Source organism: Copidosoma floridanum, unplaced genomic scaffold, assembly GCF_036245765.1.
Source record: "Copidosoma floridanum isolate Cflo_tuat_1 unplaced genomic scaffold, Cflo_Japanese_pri ptg000027l, whole genome shotgun sequence".
Taxonomy (NCBI): Eukaryota; Metazoa; Arthropoda; class Insecta; order Hymenoptera; family Encyrtidae; genus Copidosoma; species Copidosoma floridanum.
In genome coordinates, this window is record NW_028321904.1 from 6,833,789 (window position 1) to 6,855,645 (window position 21,857).

The 21,857-nt window shown below is 36.1% G+C and overlaps 1 protein-coding gene across 1 annotated transcript in view; it reads left to right on the forward strand.

The window, feature by feature from the left end:
* The window catches only part of mmd (disintegrin and metalloproteinase domain-containing protein mind-meld), a 2,100,572-nt gene that overhangs the window by 1,633,090 nt on the left and 445,625 nt on the right, over window positions 1–21,857 (forward strand). The window contains exon 22 of the mRNA XM_089595760.1: window positions 20,801–20,953. Coding sequence (XP_089451886.1) covers window positions 20,801–20,953 — 153 coding nt within the window. The remainder of the gene's footprint in view (window positions 1–20,800; window positions 20,954–21,857) is intronic.

A 21,857-nucleotide genomic window follows, 5' to 3' on the forward strand; every position in this document is an offset into this window, starting at 1 on the left:
TAGCTTACATTTGCTCGAGCTAGACTAGACAAACTAAACTTGACGTCATATTACAATGCTAAAGTGAATGGTAACGTTCTATCAAAGCTAGCTAGTCTATAGTCTAGCGCTAGGCTAGCTGGTGCACGAAGTTACGAAATGCAGTCTTTGGACTTACACTGGACGTATTAGGTTATGCCACACAAGCTTATCCCCCAGATGGCGCGATCGTGCCTACGAGAATGTGGCGTCTTCAAGTGTAAGCAAATATACAATGTCTACATGTATTCGTTTGTATTGGGATCGGGTTATTGAGTTATTTGGAACTCAAAATCCTAATATTGGAGTTTCAAATGTTTACTACAATGTACATAGATAGAAGGAGGCGTGGCACTGACGTCGGAGAGCCTACTCTCGCGGAGTCTCGCAGATTCCAAAATTCAGCACCTCACGTAAAACTACATTGGTAATCGGCGCTTGAGCTAAGTTTAAATCACTATATATATATATATATATATATACACATGCGCACCCTATATGTATACACGTCTATTTGCGGTACACCGTACTTCCACGAGAGGTGATGCGTCGATGTCGCGCGATGCATTAACATGCGTTTCAAAAGGGATTGCTTGACGTGACAATATAGATGGGCAAAATATATATCGATGTACCGAAAGTACCAATATTTTTTCACCGATATATCAACACGTTTTGCCGTTACATTTTTCCACCGTAATATCGTAGATCGATGGATTTTCAACGGTATCAAAATGACATCACGAACAATATATTTTCGTCCATACAAACATTTAACTGTCAAGATTATTAAAAACAAGAAAAACGGTGGAAAAAATTACGCACTGCAAATATACACAGTGCGTTTTTTATCAGTTAATTATTTTTGTATGTGCTAATACTTGAAATTAAACCCAATTTCCGTGTGCATTTATATACACATCTATCGATGTATCAGAATATCGGTGTACTATTCCGATAACATCGATATGCTTCAGATATATCATCAATACATGGATATATTTTTTGAGTTTGCTCGAAGTAACTCATTGTACACTACACTTACACTGCCATCTATGCAACTCAACTACTCTATGTCCTTAAACGAATTTTGATACTTTCGACTGTATATGTGATAGTCTCCCAGTGTCCAGACACCGTTGAGACTATCATTTTTGTCAATACACTGACACTGCCATCTATGAATTTTGGGTGCTCCAACTATCTAAACAAATTTTGATACTATACGCGATACTCTTGCAGTGCCGACCCATCGTTGAGACTATTAATTTTGTCGAGTCACTGTTGCGTCGTGTCGCGATACTCTCGCAGTGTCGAGACACTATTGACACTATCGTTTTTGTCGCGTAGCTGTTGAGTCGTGTCGCGACAATTCAACGTCAGTACAGAAGAATTCTTGGCATTCCTGCATTTGGTAATTTAGACAGCTAGGAGCGTCTTCGAGAATTTAGTGAACATTAACCTTTGTATTTAGTTATACATATATATAGGTGCTTCGTTTTTTTTTTTTTTTTTTTTTTTATTATATTCATCATCGCCCCTTAAAGGCTCAGACATGGCTATTTTGACTCTATAAAGTGTATTTAGCTATACGTTGGGTTAAATAACAGTAGGGGGAAACGGTTGATAGATCGGTAGGTTTATTAAAGTACAAATCCTACCAGAAAAAAACCTCATTCATTGATAAGATTTTTCTCCAGAGTGGGATTTAAACCCCGGCCATCAAGATCTGTAGGCAGACACGCTACCGACAGAGCCATCATGTAGCCCAAGGTACCGACGTTAAATTGTCGCGACACGACACAACAGCTACTCGACAAAAACGATAGTGTCAATAGTGTCTCGACACTGCGAAAGTATCGCAACACGACCCAACAGTGACTCGACAAAATTAATAGTCTCAACGATGGGTCAGCACTGCAAGAGTATCGCGTATATAGTCGATAGTATCGAAATTTGTTTAGATAGTTGGAGCACCCAAGATTCATAGATGGCAGTGTCAGTGTATTGACAAAAATGATAGTCTCAACGGTGTCCTGACACTGGGAGACTATCACATATACAGTCGAAAGTATCGAAATTCGTTTAAAGACATAGAGTAGTTGAGTTGCATAGATGGCAGTGTAAGTGTAGTGTACAATGAGTTACTTTGAGCAAACTCAAAAAATATATCCATATATTAATGATATATCTGAAGCATATCGATGTTATCGGAATAGTACACCGATATTCCAATACATCGATACATGTGTATATAAATGCACACGGAAATTGGGTTTAATTTCAAGTATTAGCACATACAAAAATAATTAACTGATAAAAAACGCACTGTGTATATTTGCAGTGCGTAATTTTTACCACCGTTTTTCTTGTTTTTAATAATCTTGACAGTTAAATGTTTGTATGGACGAAAATATATTGTTCGTGATATCATTTCGATACCGTTGAAAATCTATCGATCTACGATTTATCAGTATAAAAATGAAACGGCAAAACGTGTAGATATATCGGTGAAAAAATATCGGTACTTTCGGTACATCGATATATATTTTGCCCATCCATATTGTCACGTCTAGCAATCCCATTTAAAACGCATGTTAATGCATTGCGCGACATAGACGCATCACCTCTCGTGGAAGTACGGTGTACCGCAAATAAACGTGTATACACATAGGGTGCGCATGTGTGTATATATATATATATATATATATATATATATATATATATATATATATATATATATATATATATAGTGATTTGAACTAAGCTCAAGCGCCAATTACCAATGTCGTTTTACGTGAGGTGCTGAATTTTGAAATCTGCGAGACTCCGCGAGAGTAGGCTCTCCGACGTCAGCGCCACGCCTCCTTCTATCCATGTACATTGTGGTAAACATTTGAAACTCCAATATTAGGATTTTGAGTTCGAAATAACTCAATAACTCGATCTTAATACAAACTAATACATGTAGACATTGTATATATGCTTACACTTGAAGACGCCACATTCTCGTAGGCACGATCGCGCTATCTGGGGGATAAGCTTGTGTGGCATAACCTAATACGTCCAGTGTAAGTCCAAAGACTGCATTCCGTAACTTCGTGCACCAGCTAGCCTAGCGCTAGACTATAGACTAGCTAGCTTTGATAGAACGTTACCATTCACTTTAGCATTGTAACATGACGTCAAGTTTAGTTTGTCTAGTCTAGCTCGAGCAAATGTAAGCTAGACACGTTACAAAATACCACCCCGGGAGTAACTTAATGCAATAGCTAGCTAGTTGCTGACACTTGCGCTAACTGAAGTCTACTGTAGTAAGCGTAAATGTAAGCTGGACAAGTTACGAAATACGAACCCAGTCACATGATGCTCAATAGAGTGATGCAGGATGGAATTTCTCCATAAGCTGCCGTGTGAAGTCTATCCTGCTGTGCAAAAGGTCTATCCTGTAGTAACGGTGGTATTGCGGTACCCAAGATTGCGTTCGATTTACATTAGTCGGTTGCGTATCAGTCACGTGTTGATTGCTGATCGGATATAGTCTGGTATATTCATGTACAAGTACCAGTATTATTTGTAGATATACTGTACTTGGGAGTAACTAACCGATGAGAGATCAATACGCGATCGCCTGATGTAAATCGAACGCACCGTTAAGTATCTGGGTTTTGCTGCCGTCGCAGCATCAACCATGAATCTTGACGCCACGTGCAAACAGATATCTAAATGTTTACGCGACGTTAGGTTTTTGTGTTGAAGTTGAGACCAGAGCTAAAATCATATATTTAAGATACCCAAAACCACTCAAGGAGCCTTGTCACACGTTTCGATATATCAAAACAACTTAAAAATTGTGCGATATTCCCTAAGACTGTGCTTGCGATTTTAGTTTTTTTATGTTAAGCCGCACGCGTGATCTATGGGATATCGCAAAAAACTATTTCTTTCGATATATCGAAACTTGTCACAAGAGGCTCTACCAACTTAAACGATATATCGCGATATCACAAACTTCTCTTGAAAGTCTTCGAATAAAAAAGGTTTGAAAAAATTGAGAAAACTAAAGAAATTTTAGAGAGGAATTTTGCAATATGACGATACATCGTTTACTATTGTAGAGCCCCAGAATAGACTAAGCATAGCCGCTTATAGAGAAAATTCTGTCCTGCAGCTCTACCCTGCATCTATGGGGCTACCACAACAAAACGATTCCAAATTTAAATTGGCATATACATGATATGCAAAGACGTTAGAATAGCGCTGTTTAGTACATCTATATACAAGTGCAAACACAAGCACTATGCACTTACGTTTTCAGAGATAGTGTGAAAACGGTGCATGTGGCAGAGGTTAGGTCAATCCGTCACCCTGTATGTCTCTAATACTAACAAGGAATTAATAAAAAAAATTATTTTGAATTAATTGTCCTTAATGGTTTTTGCTGATTCTTCTAGAAAACTAAATTACGAACATAATAATAACAGTTATTTAGTACAAGTAGCGGTTACAATTGTCAATCGAAAAAAATGGCCGTACAAGAATTTTTAAATACCAGTTTGACACGGCAATGTTTAGTATACATGATTATAATACTGTGCATTTGAAATGACATTTTTTTCATAGCTTTACTCCAAGAAGTTTCGTCATTATTGATTAATAAAGTTGGGCTGCCGGTAGTGCCTCATACTTCTCCACATACATACGTATTAACCAATGCTTTTCTTACGTCCCTGTGCTTTTGATCGCGATACTTTGGTACAGCCCGATATCACTCGATGCAGCTCTTTGATTAGTCAGTTATTCTGAACTAAGTATTTCATCGAATATCACTGGAACTAACCAATTAGAGCGCTATTTTCGAGATTTATAGAATAGTATCAGGCTGTATCGAAATATCGCGATCAGATCCCCCAACAGGGGATCAATCGGTGAATTCGATAAATCGGAAAGTGTATTGGTCTTGTTACGTCATTTACTTTTTAAATATGGGATAAAAGATTAAGTTGACGCCACGTTACTTTGACTTATCTCGTCGAAGTCGACGATTATCGGATTCCCCGATTGAACTACTGAGTTTCTGAGTGTATTGTGACCGGTCACGGGTCGCGATCAACTCTCAAAAAGCCATCAATATCGATTCCTGATGAGCGCACTACAATTTACTAAACTAGTGGAGCCCGTAAGGTAAGACGCATACCTACACCGAATGCCCTCAAACTAGTAGGAAATAGATCGCACACTTTAACATTTTTTTTTCTGTTACGTGTCTTAACAATCAAATCAAGTTTAAATTCAGCCCGAGTTTCAAGACAATGCATGCCTAGTGGTAAGATACTTTTGAACAAATATTTAATATTACACCCGAATGGCCCCAGTCGAATCCTTTTGCCGGTGTCGAAGTATTTTTTGCACGTCTACACACTCTTTTTACAGCAACGATGGGACATGTGACGTTAAATCACCAAATTTAAGATTTTGCTTCTTATGAAACGTCGTAAATATAATATTTGACCCGATGCCAATTATATTTACGACATGGCTTAAGTTACACGCTCAGCCCTGACACTAGTTTTATACTAAATCTACCACTGTGAACGCAGCCATTATTCCATTCTAAGAATCTCAACATAGCATGAAGTTAGAAAAGGGGCCATGGAGCGCAGTTTGTCAAGTGGAGATGTCTCTTGGATTTAAAGTCGCAGGTACAAGCTTAGCAATCAAATCGGAGAAGCACGGATCTGCAAGGTGGGGCTTGAGAAACAATCATCTGATTTTTTCTAGTCCTCTCACTCTGGGCCTTGTTTCAAAAGTAACGAGCACGCCACTAGCTCATTACGTAGGCTGCCTGCGAGATCCAACTGAAGCAACCTCGTTTTACCTACCTCGCATTTCACCTACCTTGTTCTTATAACGAGATTTATATGCCACCCGCCAAACTGGAGTCTGGGCTGCATTCTGGCTCAGTTGTTATCGGACCAGGAGCAGCAGGAGGCATGACTGGCAGAAAATCCAGGTTTGCAATGGGGCAAACGTACTTGCTGGTTGTGGTATTGATTGCCGTTGCGTGGACAAGTCTGTTAGGTCTTGAATGGACCCTGATTATTTAGGCAAAAGGCCAGTGCCCAGCCAACTCGACAGCGTGTTGTCCAGAAGAACGAACAACAACGTCTCCAACGGCAAAGTTTCACTGCAGTGTCGTCCATTCAGACCACTGCTGCAGCGTGTTTAAGTACTCTTGACTCCAACGTCACCAGAAAAGATCGCAAATTCCTAGTACAAGAGACTAACGGCTCATCTTGTCAAGGCTCTCGCTCAGTCAAGCAGCACGCCAATGAGGTAGGGACCAGAAAGACGGACATCTAGGTTGCCAAAATATGCTCACATCTTGGTGTCCGCTCCACAAAGGCAAGTGGTGTTGCTGCTTCAAAGTTAGGCTGTTCTGCGACGCTGACCACAGAATGGGGACAGCTCGCCAAACATAGATGCAGTGGTCATATCCCCAAGGAGGTCGGGGTGCCAGGCTCTTATGCACATGCACACAAAAACGGTGATGTATGCTTTCGTGGTATAGATACCGTGGCCCCTCGAAGCGAGCACTTTAAAGGGCCTGGCGTAGTTGACACCCGTTCAACTGAAAATGCGAGCTGGTGTGATGCGGAACAAGGGAAACGGAGCCATCAGCTGCACGGTTAGCTAGGTGTGCAGTAGCATACAGGTGATGCACCGTTGCAAGTAGATCTTGATCATTCAAGTGTATCGAACGGTCCACACTCGCTAAGCAGCGTAGGCATTTGTTAGGTGGAAGCCACCGTGTAGAGCACAAAGATATGAACAGGTAACGACAAGCTGGGCCAGAGAGCAGATCGCATACAGGATTGGTGAATGCTTTCTTTTATCCTTTAGCATGGAGTGCTGGAGTCACCTGCTGATACGCAGGACTTGAGTGTCTCCGCAGAGAAAGGCAGCCAGGTGGGAGAGTAGGTGCTTCTTTCCCAAATTCTCGCCGTTTTAAAGGCAGTTAATCTCTTCCATAAAGTCTGTAGATGACTTAAGCAAACACAGGTAAGATAGGCATCTCGGAGCTTACTAGAGGTCTGTGCTAAGAGCAGTCGCTAGCTGGGGAGCCAGGATGTTCGTAGGTACACCCATCTCCGCAGTTGCATGAGGAATCGCAACAGCACCTTAAGGTCGGAGAACTTTACGAGCACGTTGTGATCAACATTTTGCATGGTGTTACACGCAATCTCTGGGCACAGCTCTGGTGATAATGCGGGGCTCGAAGACGCCACCAGAAGCGCAGAGCAATGGTTGGAGCCTGGTAGAGCTAAGGGCTTTGCCAGCCAGGAGCCTAGAGACTTGGTGGGCCAAGTGGGTCTCTCCCACCACAAGGCATGTCAACTGCGTAAGTTCCTGTCAGTTCCTCGAAAGGCTATGGCAGCCAGGTTTGAACTTACCAGAACATAGCGCATCTATCTACATAAGAATACTGGAACTTCTTCAATATAAGTTTGTAACAATAGATTAAAGTATGTATACTCTATTACAGATATTACATATTCGATTCATATGTGTAAAAATATTATGGCTGTGTAAGTCTCTTATTTTAATTTCAAAATATAAGTTAAGTTTCTTATTTAAGATTTTTGGGACGATTTGAACTGAAACTTCGATTAGCTGATAGTAACAATTGAGAAAAAATCATTAGAATATCATATTTAGTGTCTTAATGACTATGTTAAAAAATAATTATTTTTATTCTTATAACAGCTAATTCTGCTGAAATATAAGGGGATCTGTAGATGTAGAAATTTGATTTGTGCATTAACTATCATCCCTTTCTCCTCTACACACTTTTGTTTTTTATACAAAAAATATGACTTTTATAAAGAAAATGGTTTTTTTCGAAAATATATTTTTGTAGCACTTTGCCTGCTTCTTTTTATAAGCAAGCAACGCAAATGATGCTGAGAACACTGGTTTACTTATCTTCGACACAGTCCGTTATCTACTTTTAGACAACTTTTATGATTCTTACTATTAATGAGAGTAAAATAGTTGTATTTGTAAATATTCTCTATCCTTAGATTAATATACATTAAGATTGTATACTGGTTCAATTAAGCTCTGTATAATCATGTTATCTTTACTACTAGTGAAAGTATACCATGTTAAATAATAGCAGATACGTTTAACATTATTTTCTGTCTTTGATCACTGTTTTTTTTGAACATTGATGAAGAAAATGTAATTTATACATATTGTAAATAATACAATACAATATAAATCATTGACTTACTTAACAAGGACTGAGTCCACCCTTCTGTTAAGTAACAGCTTTCATTTTCAAAAACATAAACGACTAACCCTTTTTTAACGGTTCATCGATGATTTTCATCGTGCCATACATAAGAGTTGTAAAAACATGAATTCTTTAAATAACCACGTTTACATGTGTACAATTACAACAGAGTTTTTTGTCTAGGTTCAAATTTTTTAAGCTAGTATAATAAAGGCTAAAGTTGGTCGCATTGTATATTTGTGTGTGTAAACAAGTTTTTCAACTATTTTAAGTAGTACGGCGCTTTGAGTAAGTTTTTTTTCGCGATAACTTCTTGCACATATACTTTATACGCTCACGATTCAAGATTTAGTTGTAGGTTACAAAGAAGCACAATTTTTGTACAATACTTTATACTCTGTTATGCAATACAGAGGTTTTTTAATGCTAAAATTCGTACAAAAATGGACAAAGAAATAGTGAAAAATTGTTTATAACCATAGAAGAATAGATTATAATTCCTACAGTGTGTTCGATGTGTACTTTTTAAGTAATAAGGAGATTTTTTTTCTTACATTAATAATTTTTATCAATACTATCGTTCCAAGGCTTTTAACAAAAACTTGTTTTAAAATAGTCTAAGAATAGTTTGACAGCATAAAACTGTGTAATATGTCCTATTCCAAGTAAAATATTTAATAGAAAATTTATTAATGTTATGAACATTAACTTTCAATGTACATCAACTTAATAAGTGGAGGTTCTAAGTAAGCGTTACGTAGTTATCAACGAGCCCGTTGCTGGTCAGCTAAGGTGAATGCAACCAGTGTTACACAATCTGCAAGTTCTTTCGCCTATGACAGTAATTCATAGGTACCTCGAGATCCTCAGCGACGATTTTAAGCAGGTTCGCGGTAAGCAAAGCTGCCCGCAGCTCTAGCCTTGGTATCGTCATTCACGAGACTACTGTTGACGAGGGACAAATACTCCGTACATGAGAGAGTTTCATGCTGTTGGTGAGCAGACTAATTCGTATGTGCCTGTTGGAGTCAGAGTACCACGTGTGCACGATCACCACCATCACCCGATGGCTAGCGTCTGAAAATGCGTGAAGCTCAAAAGGTGCCGAACTGCAGCAGTTAATCCGGTGTGGCAATAAGAGATTAACGATGCCTCGAGTAAGTCCTTGCATGCATATATCAGAGCAAAAATGCATGCTTTAATATATGTTGCAAATTTGGTAATGTTTAAGGTGATATATATGATTAATAATATAGATATAGTCAAAATTAAATACAAATAATATAAAAAGTAGATGTGTGTCAATAATACGCTTCTCACTCTAGTTTTTGGTCAGTAGTCTCTTTTTACTAATGTTTTCTGCAGTCTGTAAAACTGTATAGACAGCAGTATATATTTATAAAAACTATTGGCCTGTTTGTGGAAAGCTGTTCTCAAGGTTAGTGGAATGCACTTCTTATGTCAGATTACTGTGGGACATCAAAAAGGTGAGATCTCTGACAAAAAAAGGAAATGCTAATACAATTTATTACAAAGCTTATTAAAGGATAAAGGACTGTGTGAGAGTGAATTTTGAACCATAGTTTTTTGATATGGGTATTTTTCAAGTGAAAACTTCCTTAGGCGCTTTGGACAATTTGAGATGGGAAAAACCTCTTGTTTTCACGTCTGATTGCTCTCATTTAAAAGCAAGGCGATCCTTGCAGAGAGTTGTATGTAAGCGCGAGAGAATGAAGTGGAAGCGAGACGGGTGGAAGGAGAAGGACAACCTGCTCTGTATTGACCAGTGGTAAAGGAGAAGAGAGTAGCTTGGTGGCACGGTGATGTGTGGTGGGGTATGGCCATGCCGACAAAAGCTAAGTACTATCTCCATGTCTAACGGCATCCTCTGCGCAGTGCGGATAGTGCGCATTTGAATTTCGAATCAAACTGCATATGTGTGGGTTAATGGTGTACGTATAGTACGTCACTACTAACTACCTTACTAGTTTAATGACATACTATATTGGTATATAACTTTTTGCCATGTGTCCATGTATATACTGTAAACTGTATATACTATACAATGCATGTTACAGTATAACTAGATAAGTGTATAGTGTATTAGTATACATCCAGTAGTAGCAATATTAATTATGCATGCAAGTTTAACAGTTCAACTTCAACTGTATAGTTTTATACGTGCACGGACATAAGTGATGTATATACGTGACAAGTAAATCACTAGTAGTGACTAAGCTCCTATAAACTTTATTACCTTACACATACGCACACACATATATACTTGAAATTTATTCACGTCATCACTCTTTGTTACTAATTAATTTATGCTTTATAATATCTTACATTTTACTAAAATTATTTAAACTTATAAAGGTATAATTTAATATTTAATTGCAAGTTTATTAGCCTCACTCTCTCCTTTAAACAAATTTATTAGAAGTGATTAACAATTATTCTACAAACTATTTAGTAGCCTTCTTACGAACCTCAATTATTTGTTAAAAAAAAAAATGTAATAACACTTTTTTTTACGTAAGTATTTAGGGTTCGTGCTAGAAAACCAATTTTAATATCTACTAGTTGCATGTCAAGGACTTTAAATAAATTTATTAAAAACTGATAATAAGCCTACATCAGACGTAAGTTGTCTAACTTTTTTCATAAATATTTTCTGACTCCTCAGTATCTATTGTAGTAAAATTGAAAAACAAATATTTCCATGACAAATCGCATAATCCTCGGAATTACCAGCTTAGGGAATATCTGTTTTATCGTGTTATAAGCTTTATGACTCATTATTTAAAATATGTATCATAAGGAGATATGCATGTAATCATGTGTATTACCAATAACGATATAATTATATGGATTCTATAATTTAAGACTACTTATTTTTAAAACAATAAACGATTTGGATGGCAACAAATTTATTTCAAAAATTAAGTAAAAATATAGTTCATGGTTTTAAGTTTTTACTCCGGTTGGCAGTCCCATGACTGCCTACTGGTTTTTTTAAAAATAAGTTAAGCTTAGGCTTGCATAACTATGTACATTTTAAACAGTTATTCTATATTTATAACTTGTCTACTGCATACTATTTTTAACTTAAAAGAGTACCGTATTACATAGCTGGATTTTACCTAAAGCTGAAAAATTTTTCTTCTACCATAATGAAGATTTTAACACTACGCGGATTTTTTTGGTAAAAATAATATAGTTTGAAGGAATCACAGGATTAAAAGCCAATTTTATACAGTTTCTTTTACAATAAGTTGTTGAGACAGGGCTGTTGGGGGGGGGGGATGATTTCGAGTCGCAAGAGGAAGTAGGAGGCCGTCTCCTAGCAAATCAAGGCGATCCCCTAGACCAAACAAGGTCAGTGGTATCCCACGGGGTGTCGTGGGAGTTGCACGGTCAGTGCTTCCTTCGAGATCAGAGTCGTCTGTAAGAGAAGTAGATGGCCAAGCAAAAATTCTCAGGAGTCAAGGAGGACTAGTCACCAAGATGACTAATATCTATATATGTATATTTTTGAACTGTATTACATAGATATATATACTCTACATACTATCGTCACCTAAGCCGCTTTGTATATCCTCGATGGTCACCCGTTGACCAAGATTTTTCTGGATCCCAAACAGGAAGTAGTACTTTGATGACACTGTGGATAAGGGGTTAAGGTCCCTCTATCAGCTCTGGGCTGGCGGCTGGAAAAGGAGTAGTAGGGAGCGTTGGCTTTCGTGGGGCAAAGGCACTAAGATTGATCGGGGTTGTCCTAGCCCGTTGGGTAGGATCACCTTGTATCGTCCTTCATAATGGTTGTTGAGTAATCTTAAATAAATCCTCTGAAACCTGTGTGGTTTTGTCCCAAATGGCTTTTCGTGGGAGGAACTCTAGAGAGGACACCATGGCGTCATCTTGAGAGAGACAGTCATCAAGCCGCTACCCAGGGGTCAATTGCCTCCACTCCTGATTTATAGGTGGAGGGCTCATGAGCACCATGGGCAACTGAAATAGTGAATGACAAAAAAATAGAAGAGAGGTAGAAATAAAAGCAAGAAAGAAGTTTTCTTTGTGTACAGTGATATTAATTGAGTATGTACTTTAGTCTACGACTGCTTTGTATTAACAGTTAGATAAAACAAGATGCATGCAATACTTGTATTTGCATGATCTGGAACGATACTTTTGGGTCATTGCGTAACTCTTTTAATAAACTGTATACTACATTCTTATTTGCAATGTTTACCAGAAACTAGTAGTTGCCACCTAGTGAGCGATAGGTGGTACTGTCAAGTGCAAAGTTAGATATCGCAGCTGCGCACAACACTCAAAAATAAAATTTATGTAAAACAAATAAATTTATTAAATAGTAGCTGTTTTAATTATTAATAGTAAATAAATTATGACCCTGGATGGCAACAAAGTTATAAGATTGTCTAATTGTCTTTGAAAATTTTCTTACTACATGGTTTCTTTAGTTATGGGATAACAGAGATATGACAGTATTCAGAATTCAAGTTATTTAATTGTGGGACTATCAAGATAAGGCACTAAAGATCTAAGTTTATCGTAACTATGTTCTTTTAAGTATAGTTTTGTAGATTGTTCGCACCGATGAAGTGGGCTTTGTTTAAAGTAAATGTATACTTGCGGTCAAGCAACACACTAGGAATAGGAGTTAGTAACGTGACACACGTTCTAGAATTTAACGCACTGTGTTTATTGATTAATTGTCCTGAACTTAACAAATGCGCGTGCAAGGGCGATAGGGGTTACTTGGTAACTTGTGGAAGAGCTTAAGCAAAGAGTAACGAGCGTGGTGAAGTAGCGTTCAACTTTTTTTACTTTGTTTATTAGCCTTGCAAGCTTGTGTTCTCTTTGTTCCACACAAAAGCTGTCTTTCCGTGACATTATTACGGGGAAATGCAAGCAGAGACATAGATTATAAATCAGATCGACGAGAGCTCCTTTGGAAGCCTGAAAATTTCAAAGTAACATGGATAAAGCATGATTTAGTATTTTTTGTTTAATACAAATATTTTTTAATACAAAAAAGAAGTTCGTACATAAAGGAGTAAGGTGGGCTCCTTATAAATTCTTAGAGTAAATAAGCTTTTGATAAAAATTAAATACCTGTAAGCTTTGAAAAAATACAACAAAAAATAAAAAAACCTGACTGCACTGTGATGGCAGGTGGGTGTGGGTTTCTGTGGCTTTTAAAATGGTCCCATTTAAGCGTTTTTTTTTTTAATACTTTTAAGCTTTTGCCCATGATTTTTAATAATGGATTTCCGTCTAATCTTTACATTAATAAATATGATCAATTATAATTAACGAATGAAAAAGAACATTTTTTTAATAAAAATATAACTTACGTTTTTTGACATGCTTGGAAAAAAAAGCTCATTGGAATGTATGCATATAAGACCTAGGCTTTTTTAGTAAAGGGTTATCAAAGTTTAAGGAATGCTTTTTTTCTGATTCTCAGAGTCTACAAAGAATCTAAAAAAAGCTTTTATTCGTGTGACAACACACGAACATAAAATACTTTTCTTTCTCTTAAGCTCCCATGACAAAGAAATGTAGAAAAACTAGGTAGCAATATTATTTTTACGTTTCTGATGTTTCATCGTGTCTCCTTAAGAAAGTATAAATAATTATTTGATCACGAAGCACTGAGGCATAACGCACGATTTTTGCCTAAAATTCTGTGATCCCTTACTGCAAACGACAACGTTGTCATATAATTCTTCAACAATTTTTTTTGTAGTGCCCATAGGAAAAGACTTCCAGTTTATGTTTATTTCTTCTAACATATAAAAAAGCATCTTTCTGTCACTCTAGTAAAGCTTTATGAATCAAAAATACTTGGTTTCAGAAATGTTTAAAAATTTTCGCTCAAATACTTTGGGGCTCACGTATATATACATCTCAGTAAGTATTTTGTCACGAAAACGCCAAAAAATGTACCCAAGCCTTTTTTTTACTAAAATAACAAAATTTTCAAAACTGTGCTTGGAAATTGTTGATAGTATAACTTGAATTCCTCGATACAGGAATGAATGAATGCGTGACTTGTGGTTAACTTATACTCTATTAGGACCCTTTGATATAAGAGAAGTTGTGCGCGTATTCTAGTCTCACGGGCCTATTCTTTTCGTTCTCGAGTCACTAGCTAATTTCCTTTTACTCTCCTGGTTCGTTCTTTCTTTTTTATCACTTCTTTTCTCTATTTCTCTACTCTTTTGGGCCCAGGCCAACAGAGGTGCACGCACACACAGCTATATGCTATTGTACGTAACAATAGTATAATTAACAATCTACAAAGATTTCGCCGATCTACCTTCAAAAACCAACAGGGGCTAATTTTTTTCTAAATTGTTATTTTTTTCTTACTTTGTCATTATTGTTTTTTTCCAATTTGTTTCTTACTAATGTCTTATTCTTCTCTAATTTGTTACTTTCGTTATTATATTTTCTCATTTTTTTTGTTATACAATCAATAAACTTTCTTGTGAAATTTTATTATTATTATACCCCAACAGAGGCAAGTCTGAGAAATTGTCTATCTTGTACCAGAGGCTTAATTGGCTCACATAAGTCTAGTTCAATTTCTCTTTCGTAGAATTCTCGTGCTTCTTTCTTTCCATTCTGGTGTGTCATGCATGGAAAAGAAATTATAATGGAGCGTTACCAATTTCAATGATCCGATGGTGCTGGTGTCAATTAATTACAATTATTGTTTTTTACTTTCTACTCTCCCTGTTCCCTGGCTTGTATTGCAGCTTTTTGTTAATTCATACGCTCTATTTTGTCTAAGTGGGTTACAACTCAACCACTTTTTCCATTTTTTTTTCTCCATCATCCCGGTGGTTTTCCTGCCACCACCGTAGTTTCCCTGGTTCTTTGGTGTCTTCCACATAATGAGGTTCTGGGCGAGCTTATTTCAGCAGAATTTGTTAAGTTATTTCTCTAACGCGACCCTAGCGTCCAGGTAATCCATTACGTTCATTATTTCTTGTGAATTTCAATGCGATGCTAGTTTTGTCTTCTTCCGGATACTAGCGTCAGCGAAGAGTGTTCACTGCAACGTCGGTGAGTCTCCATTAGATTACGACAATCATTTTTGATTTCTCCAGGTCCGTGCCTAGGGAAGGATCTTTGTGAAATTGTCGGGGATAGTGGGAAGCTCTTAGGTTATTTTTGAAGAAGATAGGGGTGCCTCTTAAATACCATGGATGTGGCTGCTTTAGGGGATCATAGAGCCCAGAGATAAAGACAGGAAGCTTGCGTTACCTAAAATTTGATTGATTTTCTTTTCAGACTCCCTTCTGCCTTCCAACTTTTTTTTGTTTTTTTGCTCGTCTCTTTGACCCTGCATGTTCCACGCTTATAGCCTAATTGTTGTTATGTTTATACCTGTTATAAAGTTTTTTGTTGATTGTAGCGCCTCATTTTTGTTTTCGTAACGCTAGCTATTTATTATCTTTTAGTTGTTATTATTATTATCGTTACTATTGTTACTAATATTAACATTGCTCTTATTATGCATTTTTTTTGTTATATTTTTTGTTAGAGAATATCACGCACACGTCTTGTATCCTCTATGCTCTGTTACCATATCGTTTGTATGTTATTGCTATTATTTTTAACCAGTGTGCGTATATATATTTTCATTTTTTTAGCGTTATCGATTTTTCACCAGCTTCTGTTAATATACGATCTTTTGTGGCTCGTCAGAGGGCCACAAAGAGAAAAAATTTTTTTTTTCGTACGTATTCTATAAAAGTTGTTTCTAAAGAAGGAGAGATGTTTAAATGCCTCAATATCTGTTTGTAATAGCATTATTAGTTATTTTATATTTGCTCTCTGTACAATTTGATGTTCGCTTGCTGCTCGTCCAAAGACGGCGAAGTGAAGAAAAATAGCGCTTTCCACTATATATTTATGCACGTATGTTTCTGTGTATCCTGTTTTTTTATACAATCCTATGTTAATGTACAAGCTCTATTACTCTTAAATTTTTCATTTTTTTATGAATATTATTATTTTTTATATTATTATTGTGCTTATTATTATAACTATTGTAGTTGTACTGTGGTCAGTTAATGGCTTGCAGTCACTTTAAGGATCTCGTGGTAGTGGTGGTTCTGGCGGAGGCCTTATACGCTTTTCATTAGCCTTATCGATTTCTTGCTTCTTTTGCTTCTTCTCAATCTTTTTTTCGCCTTTTATATTGTGTAAAAGTTCTTGTGTAACGTTTCTCTCGTTCATAAACGATGTGCTCGCTGTTTTCGCTACCTTTTTCATATTTTCCTCTTTGCGCATGTACGCTTGTTTATTGTCCGTTGTTCCTGGCAACAAAATTTGCTCTTTGTTATTTACCACTGCAAGGGAATCTTTTTCTTTCTTATCTTTCGGTTTTCCCAAAATTTTTCATTCTCGTCCTGTAGCTGCTAATGCTTTATATGTCTTTAATGTCTCTAAGTTTTCTGGGATTATTTTCAACTATTTTTTTGTCTGACTCATCTGATTCCGATGTTTCTACTTTGTCTTCCTTATTCTTCCATGTCAGATTCCTTTGTCTCCTTGTACGCATCTTATAAAGGCGTACTGGTGGTGCATTTGCGTCTTCGTAAATGTCCCTTCCCTGTTTTTGGTACCAATATGGTGTAAATTACTTTTTGGCGTAAGCTATTAACAACAATTACTAATCGTATGTTGGATATCGTTATTCACTACCGTTCAAACATCTTGGTGCGTATTCACATCGGTGATCCTTACTGATCTCTCCTTGGCTTTAAATTACTCCAATGGCGTAGTCGGATGCGTTGGTTGTTATAATAAGGGGTTCACTTATATCTGTATCTTTGGATACTGGTTTACTGCACAGAGCGTATTTTAGTTTGATAAACACACGTTCTTCTTCTTCCTTCCATTTAGATTCAGCTGTTTTTTTTGTAAGTTTTGAGAGTGGTTGGGATATTTATGCGTAATCTTTAATAAAGCGTCAATAACATCCTGCTAACCCAAAGAATTGTTTCATTTTTCTCGCATTTGTTGGCTTAGGAGAACTTCTCACTGCTTAAATTCTGTCTGGATTTGTTTGGATCTGGCTATTGCCTACAATATGTCCAAGCTCGTTTGCTTCCTTTCTGAAAAATTGACATTTTCTCGGTTTTGTTGTGAGGTTTGCATTGGCTAACCATTTTGAGAGTCTTTTGAACCTTATCCCATATTGTTCCAAATTTTCTGTGAATACCATAATGTCATCTACGTATACTTCTATCTCACGTTCTTGTAGACCCACTAGTCCTAGTATTATCTCTCCCATAAATGTGGTTGGAAGGGTCTATGCATTCCATCGGCATTCACTTATATTAGTTGTGTCCGTTTGGTCCTGAAAACGCTGTTTTATAAGCATCCTTCTCGTAAACTTTAACTTGGAAGAGCCCACTCTCCAAATCCATGGTAATATATTTTGCAGCTGCCAAACTTTCCAAAATTTCATTCTGGGGTGGTAATGTATAGCACTTACCGATTGTTATCTTGTTTAGTAGCTTAAAGTCTGTTACGACCCTCTATCGTTTTTCCTCGTTTTGTTCCATGTTTTTCGGGACAATCCACATATTTAAGATGCTTAAAGATGTTTATGGTTGGATTATTATTTGTTGCTGCAATAGCATCTCTATTTTGACCTGCATCTGTTCCTTTAGTTTTATCGAATACCTTAACCTTTTTGCCACAATTGGATACTTCATTAACGTTGTTATTCCATGCTTAAGTAAGTTTGTAGCCTTTAGTGGCTTGTCATCGAGGCTAAATACACAAAAACTGTATTCTATGAGATTTTGGATATGATCTTATTTTTCCGTGAAACAGCCTGATGTATCAATGATTTTCAACATTACGTTTTTTCATGATACTATGTTTGATTTCTTATGGTTTCCAAGATTTTTAACGCTGTTGTTAAAATTATCCCTATCTTAACTATTTATTACCCTTCTTTTTTCCGTTTTTTTTTTATCTCTTATATTTTCGTCCAAACTTTTTATATTGAACAACCTGATCATGCCTTTATTTAGGCCTTTGGCATCATCCCCAGTGATGCCGAGTGGCTCCACCTCTTATCTGATTTTGCATTCAAAAACACTTACCTATGGTATTGGTGCCTGAATTTGTTTATATGCTGTATTTCTCATCCCTGCACATGTTTTTAAGTTTTTTATTTTCTCCTATAAAGTTACCGAATAAGATTCCCTCTTTTATGTATTGTAATGGAATCCAGCCTACTTTTATGTGGCTGCTTTCATCTTTCATGTAAGCAAATATTGTTTCTCTCGACCTTGCGGGGATTTTCAAATATTATAGTTTCAATAGTTAGATTTTGATGCCTTTTAATTTTAAATAACTTACTCTGGCGCTTATGAGGCCCTTATTCCACTTAAAAGCGTCCCAGCCAATAATGAATTCCATCTCTATCGGAAAGGTATCTAAGACTGCATGCAAAGTAATTATAATACCGTCAAGAGGTATTTTAGTCGTCCCAAATGTGCAGCATGCTCCATATGTGACGCCAAGTATTAGGACTTTTTCTCTGCTCCATATGCGCGTGTCTATAGTGAGACAGCATTTCTTTATAAATGATACTTTGGCACCAGTATTCCAGTTAAATTTTGCGCTAAGTGATTGCAGCTAATTGCTGCTTAATATTACTAATGGTGATTTGCTTCTGGTACTCGATATATTTACCTTGCGAAGAGAAGTAGGTTCATGTTTTCATTGATGTTTTTTTTGTCAGCTGAAGGGCTTCTAGTCATAGATTTTATTTAAAATCTTCTTTCTTCGTAAACACTTGCAGCCGTTTGAGGAGCCTGCTAGAGGCCTGTTTCTCCAGGGTCTATTTGTCTGATTTTGTTTGCTCCATCTCTTTTTTGGTGGCCTCTGTCCCATTCTTACGCTCTATCTCTTTTTCTATTTATGCGGCCCGCTCGGCGCTTGGGGACCATGACGACCATCCTGCGAGTTCAAATGATCCATACTATAAGTAAAAATATTTTCATCAGGTGCATTATTTATTTTATCTGGGCATCCTCTGTCGTAATAATTTGCACTCCTGTTATAATTTTTATTACAGTTACAATTACTTCTACAACTATTGTAGTTACCATCTAGCTTGTTGTAACCATTATTGTTGTTTCCTAAATAATTAGTATTCCTGTTGTAGTTATTGTTACATCTGTTATAACCTGCATTATAACAGGTATTTTATTTATAATTGTAATTGTAGTTCTAATTATTCGTGTAAGGAGGATGATCATAACTATTCCGGTAGTTAAAACTTCTTTCTGTACAATTACGGTAACCGTTGGTGTATTTTTCCTATCCGTCACTTCTATTTAATCTTCAAAACACTGAATTTAGCATCCAGCACTTTTAACACTGCTTTTTTTATGCAATGGGCGAAATTTTCCTTTTTTCTTTTACTTAATTACGTTGATTAATAAAAAAAAACTTTTTTTTCTTTTCAAGGCTAAGTGATTCCACGCATGTGATGGACCGTAAAAAATGATGTCTCTATTCCACTTCTAACACCAGCTGTTTCGTGGTTTTTTCTGTTCAGAAATAAGTAAAATAGCGACTTCTGCTAAACTTATACTTTATTAGGGCTCTTTGTATTCAAGGAAAGTTGCGCGTGTATTGTATATAGTCTCGCGGACCTGGTCTTTTCGTTCTAGAGTCTCTAGCTAATGTCTCCCAACTTTTTTGCATCACTGTTTCTTTTTATAACTATTTTTTTATATTCCCCGACCCTTCTGAGCCCAGGCCAGTAAGGGTGCACACACGCATAATTGTTTGCTATCGTACGTAAAAATAGTATAATTAACGATGTACAAAGATTACGCCAATCTGCCATCAAAAATCAAACAAATAAAAATACGTCAAAAAAACTTGGGTGGGGTGAATAAAACTTATTAGGCAACGGAAGTTTACCGTGGTTTTTATACCTTCATCTCTCAAATTTTTAGTCTGCCTAATGCAGCTTTCCTTGTATATTTCAACTTCACACGGAATATTATCTCAAGCTAAGCATCTTGAATAAAATTTTTTTTGGAAGTGTATGATTGCTAACTAAGCTTTAAAACAGGTTCTGATATTGGTTATAGTTGCCAACTACGTGTTTAATTATAAATTTTAAAATAGTCAAAATGCTGTAAAGTATTACAACATGGACATAATTGTAATGCTCTCTTTTACCAACTATTTCTTCAGATTATTTAGTTGACTAAATGTGTTTCAAATATATAAATAATAATAATATGGGGCCTATACATTTACAATTAAGTTTTAAAAAGTATTTTTTTTTTTGTAAATTATATAAATACATAAAGTTTTGGCTTATGATATTTAAAGAAACATAATTTCACTCTTAGTTGTAACCATAAAGTTAATTTTAATTATTCATTTGTGTTGTAGAAAAAAAAGCACAATTCAGAAATTTGATCCACCTTACTCAAAAAAGATAACTCAGCAATGTTTTAGCTCACCTACTAGTAATCAGAATTCTGAAATAGCAGCCTTAGATAGTGTTAACAAGATTCTTAAATTTGGCACCATGCCTCATTACAGGTACGTATTACGAGCTTATAATTAAATGAATATCGATTATTACTCATTATTTGTAAGATAAGTTCTAACTTGAAATTTCTTAGCAATTGAAATTTTAGGCATTTATTTTATTAACTGTTATTATGCCAGTCTTGTTGATTTATCATAAGAATAAAAATAAACTATTACTAAAATCATAGAGAAGCTATTTATGAGAGAAAAATTTTATCAGTATCATATATATATTCTGTAAAGTTGTCACTCGATTTATACTCTGCTAATCTGTAGAAAAAAGCGCTATAACAAAATATATAATAGTAAGAGCCTAAAAATAAGAGATTGTATTGTGTGGTAGTATCTTAAGTATAAGGTTATACCTTTTTGGCTGACGATATTTGGATGTAGATGTACTTGTGATAAGCCAATAATGTTAATAGCCCTTTTGCTGGGTATGGAACGTGGTGCAATTATCCTTATAATAAGGATACTCAGAAGTAAGATGTTATTTATAAAAAGCTTTAAGTTTTTAATAAGTGGATAATTTAAAAAAGTATATTATGTTGATAAAAAAGACTCAGTAAAGCCATGTCACAACGTGCTGTTTGACTGGACCACACAAAATTGTGCACTTTTGTCGAATCCTTTGGTGATTTAAAAACAACTTCGTACCACTTACCCCAATTACATCTCTAAATAAATGCTAGCATTTTTTACATACGCCCAATCACTCATTCTTAACAGCAATTGTAACCCTTGTTATGAATACGTCTCAACATAAAATAAGAAAAAATATCTTGTCGTATAACTTCATTTTAAATGTTTTAGTATTACTTGCCAGTAAATGCAGCGTATCCCAAAATATCAACTAATTTATAACGAAAAAAGTTTTTTTTCAATAACATACGTGGTAAAACCCGGACTTTTA